The sequence below is a fragment of the Sinohyriopsis cumingii genome, chromosome 2 (assembly GCF_028554795.1).
Source record: "Sinohyriopsis cumingii isolate HCF-2022 chromosome 2, ASM2855479v2, whole genome shotgun sequence".
Lineage (NCBI taxonomy): Eukaryota > Metazoa > Mollusca > Bivalvia > Unionida > Unionidae > Sinohyriopsis > Sinohyriopsis cumingii.
In genome coordinates this window covers 155,097,659-155,120,647 of record NC_142962.1, presented here as the reverse complement: position 1 = coordinate 155,120,647, position 22,989 = coordinate 155,097,659, and the positions used below count along the sequence as shown (strand labels likewise).

At 34.9% G+C, this 22,989-nt stretch overlaps 1 protein-coding gene across 1 annotated transcript; it reads left to right on the top strand.

Annotated features, from left to right (window-relative positions):
- The first annotated feature begins 328 nt into the window (after positions 1-328).
- LOC149806151 (chymotrypsinogen A-like) lies at positions 329-18,721 on the top strand. Its single transcript, XM_089951052.1, has 8 exons — positions 329-426; positions 1,257-1,316; positions 1,850-1,938; positions 2,835-2,926; positions 8,314-8,597; positions 10,055-10,194; positions 12,906-12,963; positions 18,423-18,721. Exons 1-8 carry the CDS (start codon positions 354-356, stop codon positions 18,545-18,547), a joined length of 921 nt encoding a protein of 306 aa, XP_089807178.1. The 5' UTR covers positions 329-353; the 3' UTR covers positions 18,548-18,721.
- The last annotated feature ends 4,268 nt before the right edge of the window (positions 18,722-22,989 follow it).

Below are 22,989 nucleotides of genomic sequence, written 5' to 3'. Positions count from 1 at the left end.
TCTAGCAGCCCCCAGGTCATATGACGTCATAGATCATGCAGGATTAAGTACATGTACTATTTCACATAAAGGCAGGAAAAGGTCATGGAAGGTAACCATGATGGAAGATAACCTTAATGTTGTGTTGGGTTTTCCGAAGGGGAGAATGAAATGAAAATGGACATTATTTTTTTCGTTATCAAAATGAAAATGACAACTTAAGTTTAACGAAAAGGTTGCAGATTTATATGAAAGGATGGGTAGAACCTTCCACAATCCTGCTTTTACTCATGCGCTTGGGGGTTTATTGAATTCTCGCAGGTCCGTACATGCTGTTGGTGACGTCTTGAAAAAACCCAAACGGCCTCTTTGATATGAAATATATAGTAAAGCTTCAATTTGTCTTTTCCACAGTCCCTTCAAATATCAGTAACAGACTAGCAGAAGGTAAGTAATGGAACGATCGACATCTTTACTTTCTGAGAAGTATTTGTGTAAGATCTCAGTAAAATTATATACGTCTTCTAAACTCATTAGTCAATCTTGACGATGCCAAGTCATGTTTACCACTGTATTTCTGCTGTATGTCAGGTCTACTTTATCCATTATTTTGGAATTATGATTTTCTAAAAGCAGATATGGAAAACAATCAGTGATAAGAGATTTGAAAGCAAATTAAAATATTCACGTGTTCGATATAATGTCACGTTTTGGTTTTACGATCACTGACTTGTCTTTATCTTTCTATCCAGCAATGTGAACATTTGCTTGAAGAAATGTTTAAAACATGCAGTGATTTATCATTTTGAGAACGACGTGATTATCAGATTATATTTCATTGAATGGGCCATGAAAGAATGAAAATCTAGGAAACTATGTTCAATGAATGCTAATTTTTTTCTAAATTTAGATAATCGTATTGGTTTCCTCCTGAACTGACATAGACAGGAGAAGACCACTATTGTTAAAATTGCAATATAAGTAACTTTTATTGTTTTTCTTCATGATGTTAAACATTAACCTCTGGAATACTAACTATGATAACTTACGTTCAGATAGCTAGATAGATATAGCATTAGACCGCCAGCTAGTTAAATTACCTGATAGTGTTAAGTCAAGATACTTACGCTTGAAGGAAATCTTTGTTGTTGCAGATATTTTGACACTTTATATATATATATATATATATATATATATATATATATATATATATATATATATATATATATATATATATATATATATATATATATATATATATATATATATCTTTTCAGTAAATATGCTGTCACTCCTGGTCTCACTTGGTCTTGTGACCTTGGTTAGAACACAAGGAAGTAAGTCATGACCTTACAAGGCCTCATCTTTCTATCTAACATTTTCTGTACGTTTTAGACAACAGCATGAGACCTGTCTATTTTTTTAAAATCAGGAATAGTGATTTTAAAATGTGTTTCTCTCATAAAACCAGACGTTTTGCCATTTGTGAAAGTTGATAAGGTGTTTCATGTTTTACGTGCCACAAGACAAGTACCAATTCTCATTAAACAACGCAAACTTTACGATTATAGGTACTTTCACACATAGGTTTGGATAAAGACATCCAATCATATGTCGCCTCACATTAGTTCCTTTCTAGAGTTGCACAACATTGTGTTTTAAATGAGCAAACTCAAAAACACCCTCTCTCGGGCTTATGTTTCGAAACATATATGCTGTTAAAAAATCATTATGACTTGATAACTTTAATAAGTTTTCAAATGAATGATAAACGTTGAAGAAAATATAGATTATCCGTAATGTTCATTTTAATGGAATGACTTGGTTTATGAAAGATAGATACATGTTTTTTTATACAAAATTAAATCAGCAATCCCATGTGGCACTCCATCTGTTCAACCAATAACAACGAGGATCGTCGGGGGCGTGGAGAGCGTGCCTAATTCATGGCCTTATGTCGTAAGTGGTGGTTCTAATTTTAGTACTCGTTAACCTTAGTACATGATATAATACATTTCGAATTATGACTGGTTGATAACATCGATTTTGTTTAAAGGCAGTATACATTTCTCCTTGACTATTGTATGCCATACAGTGATCGGGCAATATGATGACAGTGTTTGCATGGAATGATAAATCTTTTGGAATGATAATGGACACTGCGTATTGATTTGAAATCATATGTATGCTTAACATTGATTTTGGTATAGAAAATTAAATTAACAGAACTTCCGCCCCTATATGTAATGAAATCCCTTTCAGGATAACGAATTGTGCTCGTGTCATTTGTTACTCAAGGTTTCCAAACACCGCAGTAGCTGAGTAGAACTATTTTTTTCCCCACATTTACTTACTATTTAAAACTTATTATATATGCAAATCATGCAGTGTTTGTGAGATTATTTTCAAATTTATTTCTATATCTCTCAATAAAGCTAAAACGGAAATCTTCTTTGGATCAGAAGAAAACAAAATAAAAACAATCGCCATGTCTATTAATCTTGGTGCTGGATACATCAAAGTTGTAGTGCCAACACATGAAATCTGTTACATTTTTACACACATTTATACCAATGTCGGATTTTAAATTCATCTTACAACATTGAAAAGCGAATGCTATAAACTGGTCTTAAATGTTTTAAATTATACAAGAGGTTACTTATATTATGATCAAGTAAACTGATGGTAAACTAAATGCATGAAATGCGGTGAGTTGTATTATTAATAATTGTTGGTTAACTTCCAAATACATCATTTTCTTATATATATATATATATATATATATATATATATATATATATATATATATATATATATATATATATATATATATATATATATACACACACACACAGGTTTTGGTGGTTGATGATTTAGGCTTCATTGCCGGGAGTGCCACAATCTTGAATGAACACGTACTGGTGACATCAGCTCAACACTTTGAAGGGTAAATAAATACAGCTGTGGTTTGTACTAACTACAGTTTTCTCGAGTTCTCGAGTTAAATTAATAGGCTGCACGACGTTTGCGAGGTTAATTTGTTAGTATAACAAGTAACTTAGTTATGTTTGTGTAGTATCATTGATGATGATAACCCTTTCAGAAATCAACTAAATATTCAATCCGGCGTGCAATAATCAATACATCCAAAGGGTAATAAATAATATTTTAAACGTTTCCAGTAAGCGAACGGGACTAAGTCCATCATCATGCTCAATACCTACATTTTATCGAATAAATTATTGAAAATAAACCAATATTTATCATTGACTAACATGGTTGTATTATTTAGTCATTTGTTTAATTGTATTTAGAAATCTTACACGTTTAACTGTTAGTTTTTCTTTCGAGCGGTAATTCATTTTACTTTGAGATAAAGGACTAAGTTCTCCTTTGCCAAATTAGAATAAATGTACATTTGGCGTTTTTGCAAAAATAACAATTAAGAGAACATGTGTGTTTTATAATACTGCTCGAAAAACTATTTATCCCTATAACAGGGTCACAGACATTACAAATCGTCAACGAACACAGCACAAAAAGCGAAAATTCAAGCGCGTAAAGCCACGTCTCTTGATTTCTTTGTTATGACAGTGTACTCCGAGTTTTATATTTCTAATACCCCGTGGTCAAGTAAGTTATCTTAATATCATACACAGTTTTGATAGCTCCCAATACCTGATTATCGGGTACAGTTCCTTAATAGTTTTCACAGTTTTCATAATTCCGAATACCTGATTATCGAGTACAATTCCATAATAGTTTTCATAATTCCAGATATCGGATAATCGAGTACAATTCCTTAATAGTTTTCACAGTTTTCATAATTCCCGATATCGGATAATTGAGTACAATTCCTTAATAATTTCCACAGTTTACCTGATAATCTAGTACAATTCCCGAATAGTTTCACAGTTGTCATAATTCCCAAAACCGGATAATCGAGTACAATTCCCGAATAGTTTCACAGTTGTTATAATTCCCAATACCTGATATTCGAACACATAACCTAATAGATTGCACAATTTTGATAATTACCAATACCTGATAATCGAATACATTACGTTAATAGTTCAAAATGTTGATATTTCCCAATACCTGATAACTGAGTACACTCCTTTAATAGTTCACAGTTTTAATAATTCACAATACCTGATAATCGAGTACATTACGTTAATATATTAACTGTTTTGATAATTCGCAATACCTGATAATCGAGTATGTTACCTTAATAGCTTAACACATTTTTGATAATTCCCCAATACCTCAAAAATACAATAAGTACTGTCAGAGTACTGCTAGGTTACACTTTGATTCTATTTTCTTTCCTTAATGCCCTTTCGATTCATTTTCATTATTTTACGTTCACTTTTGGTTGCGGTTAAGTCATTATAGTTCATGTTAAATTATATCGAGTAAATCTTCAATCCTTTCTCGCTCATTCCATTGGCAGTATTTAAGTATGTTCTACTTCAGTCATACTCTTTCAGCGTCCTCCACTAGGACATTATTATCTTGGGGAGAAAATCGAAAGTATACAAGACAAACATACAATACAACTTTCCTAAGTAAACTCGTTGCTATGGGTTGAATGTAGCCTTCATTTCATAATCTTTTGTACACTAGTTATACTTTATCATTATTAAACATCGAATCTAATAATAAAGTTCATTCCCTTACGTACATTTTATGTTGCATTTTGTTCAGTTTCGGAAATGTGTGAAAAAGCCATTAAGAGAGCAAGTCAGCCATGTTTAAACGTTTTAAAAATTATGTTTAAAAAAACATCAACATTCAATCTGACTCGTCATAACTATACTAAAAGCTTGGCAGTATATCATAGACAAATTAAAAATTAGTTGGACAATTAGGCACGTCCTCCGTCAGCCACATTATTGTGGGTCCATCCAGTGCAACCTACCTATCTTTGAATAAAATCGAAATAACGTTAAGACAGCAAAATAATCACAGGCAGATCAACCACATTTTCAAATACAGGAACTCGACTCCGTTATTTTGAGATTTCTAAAGTTGCAAAGAAAAACGCGATGAAACTGCTCGGCAGGATCTTTGTAAACAACTTTGCGGAATCGTGGACGATTTAGAAAACGATCACTAATTGGTTTAGTGCAAACTATCTGAAGCAGAACAAAGTAAGCATGACAAGGCCTGACCAGATCAAGCCAGGCCAGGTAAGAGCAGACGCTGCATTATATTACGACAGATCACGGTGCAAATACAAAACAGTTTTATAACGTTTCGAACTAAAAAAAAAAAACATCAACTTATCGTCAGGGTTAAAACAATTTACATCCATAAAACAAATATTAAACATAAAAGTCAAAGATATTCTTGACTTCTACATGTTTTAATGATAGGAAAATATACACAGATTAAAAAGTAGAACAAAGAAAGAAGGAAACAATGATAAACGGTCTTTAAATGGGTAAACTACATATCTATGTTATGTTAAGTACAATCAACACAACAAAGTTCTTTTTTAAAAAAATCAAAGAAGAGATTATTGTACCTATCAGCCGATCAAAATAGTTTGACCTCATTCCAGGCTGGGAAGAAAGGTGGTTCAGTGTTTCAAAGTGTGCCCGAAATATCTTTGATATGCATATCAAAGAGTAGCTGCGTAAGCTGCGGAAACAGATTACTCTTGCTCCACACAGGTGTTATAATGCAAGTAAACATACCAAACAAGTCCATATTGGAATGGGAAGAGGGACACCGTGAGTCGTTAGCTATCCCAAAAATTATACGTATCTGCAAGGAACTATCCATGGACCCTTATAGAAAGTAGTGGTGTGATCCGTTTGCTGTACAATAATATTTTTTGTTTGCGACAATCAATGTCCTTGTCTAGACGTTGATATTCGCAAATAGTCATCAACAGCTTGAAAAAAGCCGTCGAGACGTCGATTTATCTGCCACTGAGAAAGCATATGTTGTAAAACATAGCACAAATAACAAAAGCAACGTACTCGCTCTGAGTCACTTTTTGCAACTATAGGTGTCATTTTGGAGAATCTGATTACACATACCTTTAAATGGCCTTTATTTACTTTTTTTCGCTCCTTGTCCGTCCAAATTTCACGGAAGATTGTTGTACAAATTCTTTGAGAAATGGTTAATGGCAAATTAAATGATAACGAACACAGACATATTTAGACGTAATCACTAAGCATGGTGATCCTGTTTCATCCAGTTTCTGTCGCGCTATAATGTAACATGGAACGCGCCTGCTGTTGGGAAGAAGTGCTGCAAATATATTCAGAGGCGCTACAATGTCGTCATTCATAAACAAAACTTTATAAATTGGAGGTAATTAAATAACTTCGTATATATTTATGTATGGTATGTTACGTCTTATATTTCAATTCATACATAATATCTATATTTCCCATATAAATATCTTCCTTCATACACTTAAAACACAGTAAGTGGCTGTGAAGTTAGACTTATTTAAATTAAATGTTGCAACATGCTATATTATAATTTTGAAGAAATGTCATATGTTCAAGTCAAAAATCAAACGTATTTACAAGAAAATTGTATGTTACTCATCTATCCCATTATAGTTGAAAATCCATAAAGGAAATAAATGAAAGTGCGCGGGAACTCTTTTTCACGCGCCATAACTTTGATTCCCTCCGCACTAGCAATAGTGCAGTCCAACATCAGCTTTCTTGACCTCGTCTGATGCCGAACTGCCATTATAAAAGTCCATAGCGATCGATAATTTTCGACTAGAAATTTTGTTAAAACAATTATTGTGCAGATAACTCATTACTCACAATTGAATAAACTATGTTAGAACCCTATTACGATTACATTTTAAAACTAAAATTAATTGTGTATGCCAGTAAATGGGCTTTCGTGACCCGTGTCACTTTTGCTATAATATGGAATTTGATCTTCATATTGATAGGTTGAGGACAATAATCTTCATATCTGACTGTTGTTTTAGACATGCCCTCGGCATTCTACGATAACCATGGAAACCACGTGATTCTACTTGTCCGTCTGTGCATGTGTTATTGCGCGAACTATGTAGTGACGTTCCTCATACACTTTTTACACTACAGAGACTTGAAAATCAACAGCTTTAGTGTTACGATAATATAGTCACAAACTAAGTAACGGAAATAAGCAAAACCGACAAGTTTTCTTAAAACTTAACAAAGAATTTAATTATCAAAGTCATAAAGAAAATATAAGAGGAAATTACAGTATTACGATGTAAATCCAGAATAATCATGATACAATTTTATGACTGTCCTAAATGAATAAAAGGTTCTGTATAAATTTCAAAACTGGAAATGTGATGGTACGCCAAGAATCGTGACGCTGTCAAGATGTTGTCGTCCTGAACTCGTTCGAATAATTCACAACAGTTCCAATATAATAGTATAGACCAAGTAATGAGCACTTGCCATTTCTACTGAACAGTCCAAACAAGTTTATTTCCTCTGGAATAATATCTAAATACAAGATAAATCACATCTGCAGACTTAAAACAGGAAAATAAGAAATCACGATGACTTCAAAATCGGAATGAAAGTGATTGCTCAGAATCTTCCTTTATATACACCGTCTGTTGCGACAATACTTAGCAAAAGATCCGACGTGACGGACTTATTACTTATTTTGCGTGGAACTGGCCTATTTATGTGACCTAGCCCAACCAATTGGAATTCCATAATTATTCTAGAAACGTTGAAACACCATCAATCAACGAGAAGTTAAGTCATAGGCTCCATTAAGTCGTACTATTAAGATTAGTATTAATAATTGTTAACACATATGTAAGCATCTATTAATATATCCTATGTAATACTATACTCTGAATATACTCGGGTCAGGTAGACAAAATTTAACTAATGATTCTGTACAATTTCCAACCGTGAATAATAATGAGATAAAATCATGTACCTAGAGGTACAAAAATTGCATAACAACAACTAAGTCTGGTTTGTGTTTTAGACAGTCGCAATGCTTCGTTTCACACTGCTCTTTTTCTTGAGATATGGAGGGTGATGTGTATGATTGATCGGTAGGCGTGGGGAATATCCATTAACGGAGTAGTTTAAGATGTGGAACATGCAGAAATTTGCTACGTTGATGGTGCTTTTGGTTACTTCTGGGATTTTTATTTAACATCTTCAATGGGATACATCTTCTTTATGGGCGACTAGATAAGGGGAATAGGAGCATAACTTAGACTGGATTGTCGTGGTTGTCTTCAATATTCTATTTCTATATATGAACAACATCATCTCAGCTTTTATTGCAATCAATACATATATGTGGAGTATTTTCTTTCAGACCAGGTTATAGTATATTTGACGTAGACATAACGCACTGGAGAGTGTATGCTGGGGAACACAACATTCACACTAAGGACCCCAATGAGAAATACTACCATATAGCACGTGTTATTCTTCATCCTGGATACAACTATACTAGCCTGGAGAACGATATTGCACTGATCATTACGAGGGAAAGAATGCAGTTCAATGTACACGTTAGTGGCGCCTGTCTTCCAGATTCGACTCATCAATATACAGTAGGCCAGACATGCTACCTCCCAGGCTGGGGATCAACTGCCGGTAAAATTTTTCAAAGCGACATAATGTTATTCTATATTGCACGACCCTTTATTCTATCAATGTACAAATAATGCCATCCTTTTAATTTCATACAGGTGATGCTGGAGAATACATTGACACATATGCCTGATTTGGTAAGTAAAGTGGGTTATACGACTGCCTACCGAATGTGCATACACCAATTTAAAAAATAACACATAATGGAGATTTTTCGATTTCCAGGGTCAGCTATTATTTCCAGAATATTGCTATCATTGTAGAACGCCTTTTCAAGAGATGGAATATCCCAGAAACGAACTTTTAGATAGATAATTAGGATGGCTTGGATAAGGGTAGATATTATTTTAATGTATTCGAACTCAGATTATTACAATAAAATTTTAGGATCAATTAGAATGACCTTAGTAAATTGAAAATGTATTATCTATGTAGGCGTCATTCGTCTAGTTTAATCATCAAGATAGGCAATAATAATGCGTACTACATTATTGTTTACACTATTCAGGACCAATTCCGGTTTCCTAATATCAGCTTATCCCAATATATTGGAATGATCATCTCATTAACTGGTTGCTTCCTTTGCATATTCCGCGAAATAACTCAGGACAAATAATTAACTTCTACCAACAGTATAGGCTGCACAATAGGACTGTTCACGGCTATTTACTCATTCATCAAGAATAATGTTGACTGGAGAACATTTTAGTGGACCTATTTGTATATGTAGCGAACGGAGATTGTTCTTCATTTAGAAGTTCCTTTGCAGAGGTAGTCAATTCAAGTACAGTTAATTGTAATCTCACTTAAGTTAGGAAGCTATATGTAATTGTGTGTGTCCTATTATTTCCTAGCATTAAGGACATTTGGAACTGCGAGATGTTTTCTAAATTAACACAGTTTTACCTCAGTGGACAGTGATACATTTCGGCATGTTTTATATCCTGTCCACATTGTTTGCATAAATATACCATGAAGAAGACTGTAAAGAGGTATATGGAATTTTTATACATGTTCAAGGATGTGTTTGTCGCAAGACACTTATTTCTAAGAGAAAGTGAGTGAATAGGTTAAGAAGGCGATTCACTAAAAAAAGACGACATCATTGTTTTATTATACTTTCCGAAAAAATAGATTTATAATTAAGGTTATTTGTGAAATATTTAAACAAGACATATTTCTTATTCATTAAGAACATCAACGAAATATCGTTAAGAGAAATATATTATGTCTTAAAAGTGGGCATCTGACAGTTGGCATGATTCGCAAAGTTTTGCAGTTGCAGTATTATATATGGTTTCCACAATGGAAATGAGAGCCTATCTCATTCACAATATTGGTTGCAGATATTTCCATACCTTTTATTGTTTGTAAAATACAATGATTAAATTTAAAAGAATATAAATAAAGTGAGGAATAGTGTGTTACAATCATATATTTACATTCTTGTATTTGGACAGCTAGCGGCAATGAGGAGGTCCTGAACCAGGTAGATCTCCCAATTCTCTCTGATGACATCTGTCTACACCATTGGCCAGATTTCCTGCCGGCTACGGAAATCTGTGCTGGCTACGAAAACGGAACAAAAGACTTCTGTGCTGTGAGTACTGTTTGGGATTTTGCCAAAAACGGTAAAACGTTGAAGCATCGAAATCTAAAATATAGCATAAATCTATAATAATAATAATAATAATAATAATAATAATAATAATAATAATAATTTAGAACAGTACCTAATAATAATAATAATAATAATAATAATAATAATAATAACTCAGAACAGTACATAATCTTGAGAAACTCTAAACGCTTTACAATATTAAATAACATAAACAAAATATTCAACAACAAGATTACAAAAACATACACCATGAAATTACAAAAATATAAACATGCTGACAATAATTTAGGAAATAAACATTACTGGGTATGTAAATCCGTTCTTCTAGTCTAAATAGGAGAAGTTTAAGAGCACTCTTGAATGAGGACAGTGTCCTCGTGTCTAAGGTCTATGGGAAATTCATTCCATGTAGCTGGGCCTTGATAAGCAAAACAGAGTTTTTTGTATGTCTTCGCTTTAACAGTGGGAACAATGAGAGTGCGAGTGTGGGAAGAGGAGAATAAGTTTCTAGATGGGGTGTACACGTGGGCGAGCTCTGATAGGTATACTGGACTGGACCAAGTCAACGAAATGCAGCAGTGAACACATCTTGTGTTTGATTCTGGATAGAACGGGTAGCCAGTAAAGGTTACAGAGCAGGGGAAAAGTGTGCTCTGTTCTTCAAACTCTAAGGACGATCCTAGCAGTCGTGTTTTGATCTCTTTGAAGTTTTTGTAGTAGAAACTGACTCTAGCCAGATAGAAGTGAATTACAATTGTCCAGTCTTGAAAGTGCTAAGGAACACACAAGTATTTTAGTGGCATCAACCTGAAGAAAATTGCGAATGGAACTTAGCGTCTTTAAAAACGGCAATGATTCCAGCACTAAATTAACTAGAACAACTACATTTGCTATCAAATCCCACGTTTTATACTGCATCGATAGCCACCACCGACTCCTCGCACACCAACACGCCAATTATAATGAACTGGTATATGTAAATGTGTGCTCCTCTGTATGTGTTAGGTTACATTGTCAGATTTCGTGATTAAATGTATTATTATTATTATTATTATTATTATTATTGTAAACTAATGTATATAGGTCACGTGAAATGATTTTCTTATCTTTGACGCTTTCCCTTGACTTGCATGTGAGTTTAGAAAATAAGAATTAAAAAATCTATCTATCTATCTATCTATCTATCTATCTATCTGTCTATCTGTCTGTCTGTCTATCTATCTATCTAACTATGTATGTATGTATGTATGTATGTATGTATGTATGTATCTAAATATCGAGAAACACGGTGCTATAGCAGGGTATAATTTCTAAAGTTACTCATTTGAAATTGTTCTACTGATTTAAGTGCTCCTGACAATTTTGTTTGTTTCTTAGCTTATTAGTTTTCTGCAATACAGTTTCTATTAGCAAACGATATATCTAATGAGTCTAATCGTATGTGATATTTTTCAAAACTCAAAACACAAATCATATAGAATATCAGCTGATTGGTCATTACCTTTGTGCATTCCGCTTACCTTTCCGGCAAAGATCCTGCTGTACAATATATTGTATATTGGTGTGTGTATTTAATTTGTATTGTGTTTTGGCTTTTGTCGATAATTTTCTGTTATGCATATTTAATTTATATTGTGCGATTTACCGTTGTCCATAATTGGGGTAGTAGCTTGGTCCTACATGACTAATGTCCTTTCTTATAAAAAACAAATTACATAACTAATTTTTGTCTATGATTTTAGATTATATATTACGATCATTATTTCTTGGAGGTAAACATGCTAATGTGGCCTTTTGACCTTGAAAATTTTTAGAATGGGTTTTGTTTATGAATGTGATGAGAAAATGATCCTCATTCTGGCTGTATTTTTGTGACTTAGTTTTTTCTATAAGGAAAAAAGTAAACAGAATTACTCATTCTGTATCTTAGAACCAGTTTTAGTGGAATGAATTGAGTTGTGTTCTGTTGAGAGGATTTAATTTTTTTATTGACATTATTCATTGGAATTACAAAGTACATATTGACCACTATTTTGGGATTATTGTCAGTTCATTCAATGATATTTTGGATTAAGTCATTGTCATACATCAAGAATGTTGGCACACAAACACATTCGATATTACTGGCTCATCAACCTTTTCAATACTGCAATTAATTCAGGACTTCGCTCGAATTACTTCTGAATATTCTATACATTTGGACTTGGGATATAAGTTTTAAGACTATTTGGAATTTAATTACATCACTGAGAGCTCTTTTTAAATTTTCACATTGTATTCGAGGAAAATTATTATTTGTTTAATTTTGCAAAATCTAGTTGGGGTTTGCTCTTTTATGTTACTTAGGTTAAGACCATATAGTCGTAATAATATATTAATTGTAGCAGTATGTTCGGGGTTTCCTTTCAATACCAATTCATATTTTTGAATTGCAATTATTCTTTCCATCTTAAGATATGAAAAAAGCATCTCAAATTTAAAAAAAACCCGCGATGATGGGTGTTCGTATTAGCATACAAAAGGTTTTGTAAAATTCGAACCATTGTAATTGATGTTCTTTTGCGCCACAGACATCTTGTAGACCTAAATATGTTTAACAGTAGCAATGTCAATATTCAGTAAGTTGGATTGTCTTGTCGTGCTCTAAATATCCACCACCGTGATTGTCATTGCTTTTCGTCTTATTTCAGGATGATATTGGCAGTCCGCTGCTATGCAAGGACCAGAGTGGTCTGTGGTACATTCAGGGTAAGTGGTGTAAATATTTTACATTACATAATAGAGACACTAAATAGAGAGCAGGACATATTAAGCAAGTTTTCAACTGCATACGACATGTAACAGAGACATAGGTAGCACTCCGAAGACAGGCTTTGTCATTACATACTGCGCGGGCGTCAGCTTTAACCTTTTGCATTTAGATCAGGCGTTCACCTTTATGGGAGTTTTATCGTGGGGAGTGATGCTGCACTACAAGCCAAATGAGTCACAGTGACCTAGTTTTGACGATCCACTGATTACATTTGTATTTAACTGATTTTCTCTGCCACTGTTGGGTCTAGTCATGATACTCGGTGGGTGATTTTATCTCGAGAGATACCTCTCATCACAAACAAAAAGTTGAGTACATTGACCCACTTTTCTTGCAATAGTGATATGTGGAGTTGATCATAATGGAGCAGACGAGGCATAACATTCTGTAGAATCCTAGTATTTAAAAGAGTTGTTGTAATTGTAATAGAACATAACAGATCGTCTTTGAACATGATGCACATGTATTGCTATACAAGAGGAAGTATATGAAAGTCTCGTGCTGTATTAAAATATCATCATGGTATAATTTAACTGTATTTCTAAATTTCCGAATGTGCTATGTTTTCCTCTCTGGCCTTCGCAAACAGAAAGGCACCTCCTCATAATGCCTTTGAAGGGCAAGACATAGCGTTCCGCTGTCACCTTGATTTCAAAATAAAGGAAGGTTCCTCGAAACGCGAAGCCTGGTTAATGAACGACATCATAATTCTGCTTAGGCAGTCGAGACATAATTTCATATAATAGTACACACTTTAGGCACGTACTACATATAATAATAATAATAAGGACTTTGTATAGCGCCAAATCTTTAGAAGTTCTAAGCGCTTTACAACATTAGACAATACCTATAAGATAAAGAAAACATATAATAATATTATTACAAAAACAAACACCATGAAATTAGAACAACATTAAAAAATAAAAAACATGCTGAGAATATTTCAGGTAGGAAACATTATTAGGTCTTTAAGTTTGTTCTTGCAGTCGAAATAAGTGAGTTTTGAGAGCCTTCTTGAATGTGATCACTGTGTCTTTGTGTCTAAGTTCAGTGGGCAATTCATTCCACGTTGCTGGCCCAGGTATCCAAAAGAACGCTGTCCATATGACTTTGTTTTCATAGTGGGAATAATGAGTATACGATTGTCAGAAGAGGAGCTTAAGTATCTTGCTGGTGCATACACATGGGTAAGATCGGATAGGTATGTTGGACTACAGTCCGACAGTGAAGCGTAGCACAGAGAACAAATTTTGTGTTTGATTCTGGATCGAATGGATATCCAGTCTAGGGTACGGAGCAGCGGGGAGGTGTGCTCTGATCGTGGTACTCTAAGTATGATCCGAGCAGCTGTGTTTTGAACTTTTTGAAGTTTCTGGAGTAGATGTTGAGATGTGCTAGACAGAACTGAGTTACAATAGTCCAGTCTTGAAAGTACTAATGAACACACAAGTGTTTTAGTGGCATCAACTGAAAGATATTTGCGAACTGAGCTGATGCGTCTCAGCTCAAGATATGCAGCCTTGCATATACATGTTCATGACATGTTGGTGCATGGTGAGAGTACTGTCCAGAGTAACAACTAGGTTTCGTACTGATTGTGTGAATTTAATGTTGGTGTTGCTGATATTTATTGTTTGAGGTAAAGGATATGAATGAGAAAGTCTTTATGTTGTGATCAGAATGGCCTCAGTTTTATCATCATTCATCTGCAGCTTGTTACATGTCAGCCATGATTGCACATCAGTAATGCACCTCTCTACACCTTGGATGGTAGCATCAACTTCAGTTGGGTGGCTAGATTTGTATATTTGGGTGTCATCAGCGTACAATTGGTGAGGCAATGGATGATGATCTACGACACTTGAGAGCGAATGAGTGTACAGAATGAAGAGAACAGGTCCAAGAACAGACCCCTATGGAACACCACAACATAGATCAACTGGGCTGGAGTGTATTCCATTTGCAGATAAAGTTTGTGTCCTTTTGACCAAGTAGAACTTGAACCACAGTAAGGCTGTATCATGACTGCCAAATACATGCTGGAGACGGTGAAGTAATATATCATGGTCTATTGTGTCAAATGCTGCAGACAAATCAAGGAGGGTGAGGACTGTAATCTTTCCGCTATCCAACGCAGAGAGAATGTCATTAACTACTTTTAGAAGAGTAGTTTCAGTATTGTGGCAAGGGCGATATGCCGATTGTACATTGCTAAAAAGACTGTTTGAATTTAGATGAGATACAAGCTGGGATAGAACAACCTTTTCTAAGATTTTTGATATGAATGGGAGATTAGAAACTGGGCGGTAGTTCTTTAAATCGTTATGGTCTAGTGTTGGTTTCTTCAGCAGAGGCTTTACAATGGCAGTTTTGAAAAATGATGGGAATTCCCCGGACGAGAGAGAGGTATTAATAACATCAGTTAGTGAAGGCAATACTGGATTTAAGCCTCAAGCAGCAGTGATGCTGGAAATGGATCAAGTTCACATGACTTTTGTGCACTCTCCATCAGGATTGTACGTACGAAATCCATAGAGACAGGTTCAAATGCTGTTAATGGTTGCCGCTCAAATTCTGCATCCCATCTGTATGGTGACGACGTGTCAATTGAAATTGTGGTGTCAAGCTTATCTCTGATGGTTTGTACTTTATCACGGAAGAAATTTGCAAACATGTCCGGAAGGTCGACTGGAGAGAAGGTAGTTGGAAGTGGTGTTGATTTGTTCCTTGACATTAGCTTGTTAGTAATCTCGAAGAACTCTTTGCAGCTGCAACTTTCCATGATCTTAGTAGTGTAGTGGGCTGATTTCGCTGCATGGACTATATTTGTGACATTCTTCTTAGCGGCTTCATAGATTTGCTTATGAATAGTGAGTCTGGTGGAAAGCCAGAGCCTCTCAGCTTTACGGCGGTTTCTTTTAGCAGTGCGAAGCTTTTCCCTAACACTGCTATACCATGGAGAACACTTTTGAATTGATACTCTGCACTTGGTAGCTGGGGCATGTTTGTCAAGCAGTGAACGCAGACAGTTATCGAGTTGTTCTGCGGTAGGAGGTAAGCAAGTTGTTAGGTTATTTTGAATGTCGTGCATTAGTTTGGTTCTATGTATCATACGGAGGTTTCTCTTAGTAGCAGATAATGGTGGAGGGTTAGGGACTGATACGTCAAGATGGCATATAATGCAGAGGTGATCTGATGCAAGGTCATGGGATACCACCGAGAACTGTATAATGTTATCATCAGGTCTATGAAGAATCCAGTCTAAAATGTGACCATGTTTATGTGTGGGTTGGTTAACTGACTGTTTGAGGTTGAAAACATTAATGGAATCTAAAAGTTTTGATGCATTTGAGTTTCCGGGACAGTCAAAGTGAAAGTTGAAAATTGAAACATATCCAACAGTGATGTAATTGAATACAACTTTTGGTGTCGCAGATATTCCTCAATGCTGGAAATAAATACAGACACTGATGTAACATATATCCACCAATGTTGTAACTGAACGCTGACGCTGTTGTAGCAGATATTACAGTTTGAATGTTTTTTTTTTATCGGCACTTGAAATGTTAGATAAACGTCTTTCACAAGCTGGTCCAGGCGGGTATCGAACCCGCTGCCAGTATTACCACGAATACCACACGGGATTACTGAGTACAGGTTTTCTTCTCTTTATGTTCTAATTGTACACTTCATCGGACAATCGTATGCTGAGTCAGATACGTGACGGTTCTTAAAGGCATTATCCTTAACTTGAATTGATTGGCGGTATATGAAAACTGACGTTTACCAACGGGCACTTGTCATACGATGGTAGACGGATGCATTTATGAATAAATTTCTTGAATATATTCATCTCTAAATTGTTATCCAAGATATGAATGCATACAAATAATGTAGCCAGTAAAACATGGTATATATACTGTTATGGATATCTAAAGTATACCTAAGTTTGGGTTTAATACATTTATATTTTAATTCTTTGAATCCAGTGGCTGGTTTGTATTATAGTAAACGTACATGTACGGTACGTTGTGAAATTCCTACATGAATCAACGCCGATGGCCAAGGTAATGTTAACAACATTTTCGGTTAAATTACGCCATACATTAGCTTAAATGGAGGTTAGCTAAATAACACGTGATCCTGGAGGTGTGTTTCTTCAGTAGATATATCATGCAGGTCTCAGTTGTTGGTTTGCTCAAATATTAGAAGTGGTTATTCTATGATTGTTAAACTTATTTCACAAAATATTGATTTAAATGTTCGAGAATTTTTTTTTGTGATTCAAGTTAAGCTGATTTGGTGCGCAAATAGAGACTATATAAGAGAACTAAAGGACCACGTTAGGGTTCTTCAGGTTATAGTCAGTTTATGAGATAGAGAGGTAATCGTGATTTATTTATAATTTGTTCCTTGGATTAGCAGAGAGAAAAAACATTTATTCTAAAGCAAACACTCAAGAACATTTTTAAAATTCTACTTTCATGCAATTTACCTTAAAGTTAAAACGTTTGGATTTATAACTGCCATTCTTCAGTGGCGCCTGCACGTTAGCAAACAAACAGATTATAACGCTCATTCGGAATTTTTTTGATAGTTACTCGATTAGTGTGAAACTGATAACACATGTATGATAATATTCTAGGAATTCATACACTGTAACTTAATTTTAATGTATTCACTTTGATTTTGTATTTTAGGGAAATACGTTATTATTTTGTAAAATTTAATGATTTTAATGTTTTACTTTATCTTGTTACATAGTTTAGGCCCCTAGAAGTACACACACACACACACGCGCACGCACACACACACACACACACACACACACACACAGATATATATATATATATATCTGTTAAAACTTGTAAAAGCTGATTAGTTCTAAATAATGTATTTACTGTCGTGAAATTTGCTCCAAAATATAATTTCTGAGTGTGGATAATTGTGATTCTCAGTCTGAGTTCCAATATCGTGATGGTTGAAAGTAATGTGTTGTCGCCATCCAGTCGTCTTCATTCACTTAACTTGGTTATATATACTTGTATTATTTATTACACGATGAAGTAAGGTTGCATTGTTCATACGGTAGATCTGTATCATACAGTAGATTTGAAATGTTCAGTATGGGAACAAATGTTGAAATATTGATGGTATTAGCTCAAGCTATGACTAAAATATATGGATTATCCCTCCAACGACTTGCAATAATTTGTTTATCATATCTGCCATCTCGGCTAAACATATTTGCCTAATGATTATGTACAAAGACAAAACTAGTGTTGGAAGTGTTGTAGCACCAACGATTACACTTCTTCGTAAAATATATAAACACTTAGACGTGTCCTAATTTTATAAACTTCTATTCCACATTATTTCTAATTCCTTTCCTTAGGCATAGCTTCCTCTGGTGGTGATTGCAAGCTTCACGATGAGCCTGGCGTATTTGAGGACGTTACCAAATACTCAGAATGGGTCAAGAAGACAATGGAGGACGCTGGGTTCCCGTACCAGTCTTAATTATCACGTAATCATGCATTCTGACTGGGTCAACAAAACTGTGCAGGATGTCAAACGCCTTACATACCAAAGACCTTTGGAATAAAATCATTTTTTCATCATTGCATCTACAACGGTTCCCATCTGTTATGCATGACTGTAACAGTTGCGAAATTAAAGTTCAGTTTAGTTTAATTGCTTCTTTCTTTTCGTTTCTTGTAGAGTGTACATTGATGCAATATGTGTTTTGAAACACACGTGGTTGAATAAAATAAAACTATATCCACGAATGATCTGGGTAAGAACCCATACTTCTGCTCTGCGAATTGTTCTTTCTTTTCATTTCAGTCCGTACATTTCCCTTACATTCTAAAGTACATTTTCGCTACTCACCATTCACGTATTTCGTTTCAATAAACCCCTTCTTTGATTGGCGCAAAACCTTCGTCTCTGACAAAGCCTTTGTGTTTCTCGGTCTTATGTAGATTTGTTTGTTGTTCGATCGATCGATCGATCGGGAGATACTGTAAGTGTGAGACAGGGCGATACATTATTTTTAGGATGTAAATTAATGACAAAATCTGCACTGAAAATCTGTGAGTGATGTTTTTTTTTAATATAAATATTTAGCACATAAGATCAGCAATTATTGTCCGAAGGTGGCAAACAACATTGAATACAAAGAAGTATAATTGAGATGAAACAGATTTGCTATCGAATTGTTTGTACAAATGGAATTTTCTCGATGACATAGTTTTGCTTAAGTTATATCGGATAGTATTCTGTTTCATATTTATTTTAGTGTTATGATTGAAAAAAGATACATGTATCTTGATCGCCACGATGACCTAAGTGGTTAGAGTGTCCGCTCGGGATGCAGGAGGTCGCGGGTTCGACGCATACCAAAAACATAAAAATGGTACTAGCAGCTGCCTCACATGGTGCTCAGCAATAAGAGGTTAGTGTTGGGACTGGTCGGCCTGGTGTTACATATATCTGATTTAATTCATATTTATTTTAATTAAATTGTTTGTCAATTTTAAAAAATTTATTCTCTTATATGCTATTATATTGTAAATTTATTCAATGGAGATGATATTTTTCCAGAAAATCAGTTGACCTGAATAATTCTTTCGTAAACACCAGGTGTTGATCTAAATCCCGACCTTGTTTCAGAATTAGTAGCAACCTTCTTAAGCAAGTTCTATTTTATTTTAAAATGATTGGTTTTCGTCGGGGTCATTTTTTGGTGTACGTGACATAAACACGATCACGTGACCACCCTTTTGATTTCGCAATTCCGGTTTTTCCATTACTGGGCATTTGTTAGTTTTAATAGAAATGCGTAGAGAGAGATTTCTTCGTTTTGGGCTTTTTACACTGATGTCAAGTTATTTTCTTGTAGCCAGATTATGAGGTATAATTTTCGTCAGATCAGTTGGATTTCAAAAGGATTAATCTTTTTTCTCTGGAAATATTTTGAGGAGTGCTCACACAGAAATTTTGGAAAGACATTGCTTACAAATTTAATTTGAATTTCCAACACCGGAATGCCATTATTTGTATTTCTACAAGGAACTGTAGATAAGCACTATACTGATTACAGTATACGTCATCGTCAACCATCTTGGATTTTCCATCAGGATTCGAACTTGAAATTATTAGAACATTTATTACTAGGACTTTTGAAATTTAATTCGTGGATTATTCTTAGATTATTTTTGGATTTGATTCATGAAACCGTAAGTTGTTCTCCTTTTTTCCTTTTTACATAATTTTTCCAGGAAAATAAATTATTTGTTAAATTTGAAAAAGCTTGTTTTTTTCACTCTTTCTGTTTTACTGTTTATTCGAGTCTAAACACGTAACACGGGTGTCAGGATAATTTTACTGGATGGGACATGATGCAAGATGTCTGCGGCGTCAGGCCCCATTTCTAGATTTCACTACAAACCGCCGTACTGCAGATATCGTAGCCATATGACTGTAAGCTTGTTAAAACCACGTAATCCAAATTACAATCACACACACACACACACACACACACACACACACACATATATATATATATATATATATATATATATATATATATATATATATATATATATATATATATATATATATATATATATATATATATATATATATATATATATATATATATATATTAATAAATATCTTGTTTAATGCTTAATCAATGACAAGAGTCAGGTAGACAGAAAATTAAATTCTTAACCCACAATCACAATTATGACAAAAGCCTTGTATGCAAAAGCTATATCCACACTATCCACAGTATTCGATTGCGGACAAAGTCGAGTACATAAAGAAATTTTATATATAAAACAACATTTGTAATTCCAGTGAATAATTTATAAGAATAACTCCTTTCGAATTTCATCTGAACATAGCTTTGAAATCTTGTCATGGATTCCCACAGACTGAATTACAATATGAAGGAATTATTTGTGTACTTAATGGCTATACATACAGATTTTCACTTCAACCTCGACGCATAATCATCTGGAAACTACCGCCGTTATTCTAATATAAGCTCCTCCTACCCCTTTACCATACGAAAGTAAATTCCTACGTTACCGAGGCTTATGGATCCGTATATATTCATTATGGTATGTCCAATTAATTAAAATAGTACACGAACAATCCAACGAATATTAGAAAAATCAAAAGAACTTAATTTACGATCGTTTTCAGACATATAGTTAAGTACTGTATTCAACCCCACCCTACCCCAGTAGTGAATGGGGATACCCTAGCGTCAATGGGAATTAGCATTAAAAAACACCCTGGGACACTCTAGCGTCAATGGAAAATTAACATGGAGAAAAATCATGGGACAATCTAGCGTCAAGGGGAATTTAACATGGGAATAAATCGTGGGACTGTCTAGCGTCAAGGGGAATTGAACATGGTATTTTTTTTGTTTTTATTTTTATTTATTTTTTTTTGTAAAAATTTTTAAAATAAATTTTTTTTAAAAAAAAAAGGGGTAGGCAATTGAAAGTCATTCTCTTTTCGAGAAATATGGGTGGCCCTGAAAAGGGCCTTTGGGTTTATGTTAATGTATCCATTAACATAAAGGGCATCTGCGGCATCTTCTTGTCCTCAAGCTGCGTCTTACTCGAGGGCCATAAATCAGTGTCCTCTTGAGGCAACCTTGTCTTTCTACGTACACTCTTCGTATCCACAGACTGGTGTCTGACTTGTCGACAACGGTCCACTTGGACCGGACATACATGAGCATGTCCGTCCTAAACATCATTGAAGACACAAGGGTGGATGATTCGACTGTGGTCCACATCTTGAAGCGACGAGAACAGGTGAATCAATGCAGTGAACTGCGCTTATTTATAGGGAGAGGAAGGACTGAAACGGATTCAGTTCATTCACCAATCCGAACACGCGTTACAAAATTCAGTCAGCCCGCATCCAATCCGAAGAGAGCAGTCTGTGACGTCACGTGGTCTATATAGATTCGCTAGCGCTTGTGTGCAGTCAATCTATGCGACAGTGATTCAACATGACGGAAACTCAGAAAACGATCCATTGGGGTGCACCAGCAGGGGAGACTGCCCAAGGGAACCCGGACTTACTTTCAGAAGAGGTGAATTGGGATTTTGTGGATTTTCTTACCTCGCAAGAATTTGTTCCGGAACCTTCGTTACCTTCTTCATTACCGCAAGTGGAGAACTTTAGACAGAGACAGAAAGAAGAATTGGAGAAATTTATACAACGACAAAAGGAAGCGGAACAAGCTTTTCTCCTACAGCAGCAGCAGCAGCAACAAGAAGAAGAGGTAAGAAAAAAACAACAGCAACAACAGCAAGAAGAAGTAGCAGCAAAGAAACAAGAGGGTGAAAATCAAACGGTCACGGTACTGTTGGACATTTTAGCGGAGTAAGAAGTCTGAAACAAATGTATCAGACTTCTTTATTACGACCGAAGAGAATACGACCTTCCCGAGCTAAACACGTTAACCCTGTGACTAAGCCTACCGTACCACCCTTAGTGATTTCAACCCAATCATCAACATTACGCAGTCCAGAAGTAGGCCTTGGCCGTGGCAAAGGCTTAAGGCAGTTAAAGTTGATTGCTTGAACTCACCCCTGCACCAAAAAAAAAAAAAAAAGGCCCTTTTCAGGGTCACCCACATTTCTCGAAAAGAGATAGCCTTTCAATTTGCCAATAACTCAAAAAAAACCCCAACCCATTTTACCCCCTAAAGTACGTGTCTTTGTATGAGTGCGTGAGTGTACGTTATTATTTTATAATCAAAACTCAAAGACACTTACCTTGTATAATTAATTTATTCTTTTATCCATTGTTACAATCCAATTCACAATTCAAAACACAACACTTTAATAAAAAGTTCATTTACTTTTCTTTCCCCTTGTTTAGTCTCTCTGTTTTTTGAATTTCTTCACCGTCTTTTCCTCAGT

Coding starts and splice junctions, on each gene's coding strand:
- LOC149806151 (XM_089951052.1), top strand. CDS start 354: ATGAAATATATAGTAAAGCTTCAATTTGTCTTTTCCACAGTCCCTTCA. Junction 1,939..2,834: donor CTAATTCATGGCCTTATGTC/GTAAGTGGTGGT, acceptor ACACACACACAG/GTTTTGGTGGTTGATGATTT. Junction 2,927..8,313: donor TCAGCTCAACACTTTGAAGG/GTAAATAAATAC, acceptor ATTTTCTTTCAG/ACCAGGTTATAGTATATTTG.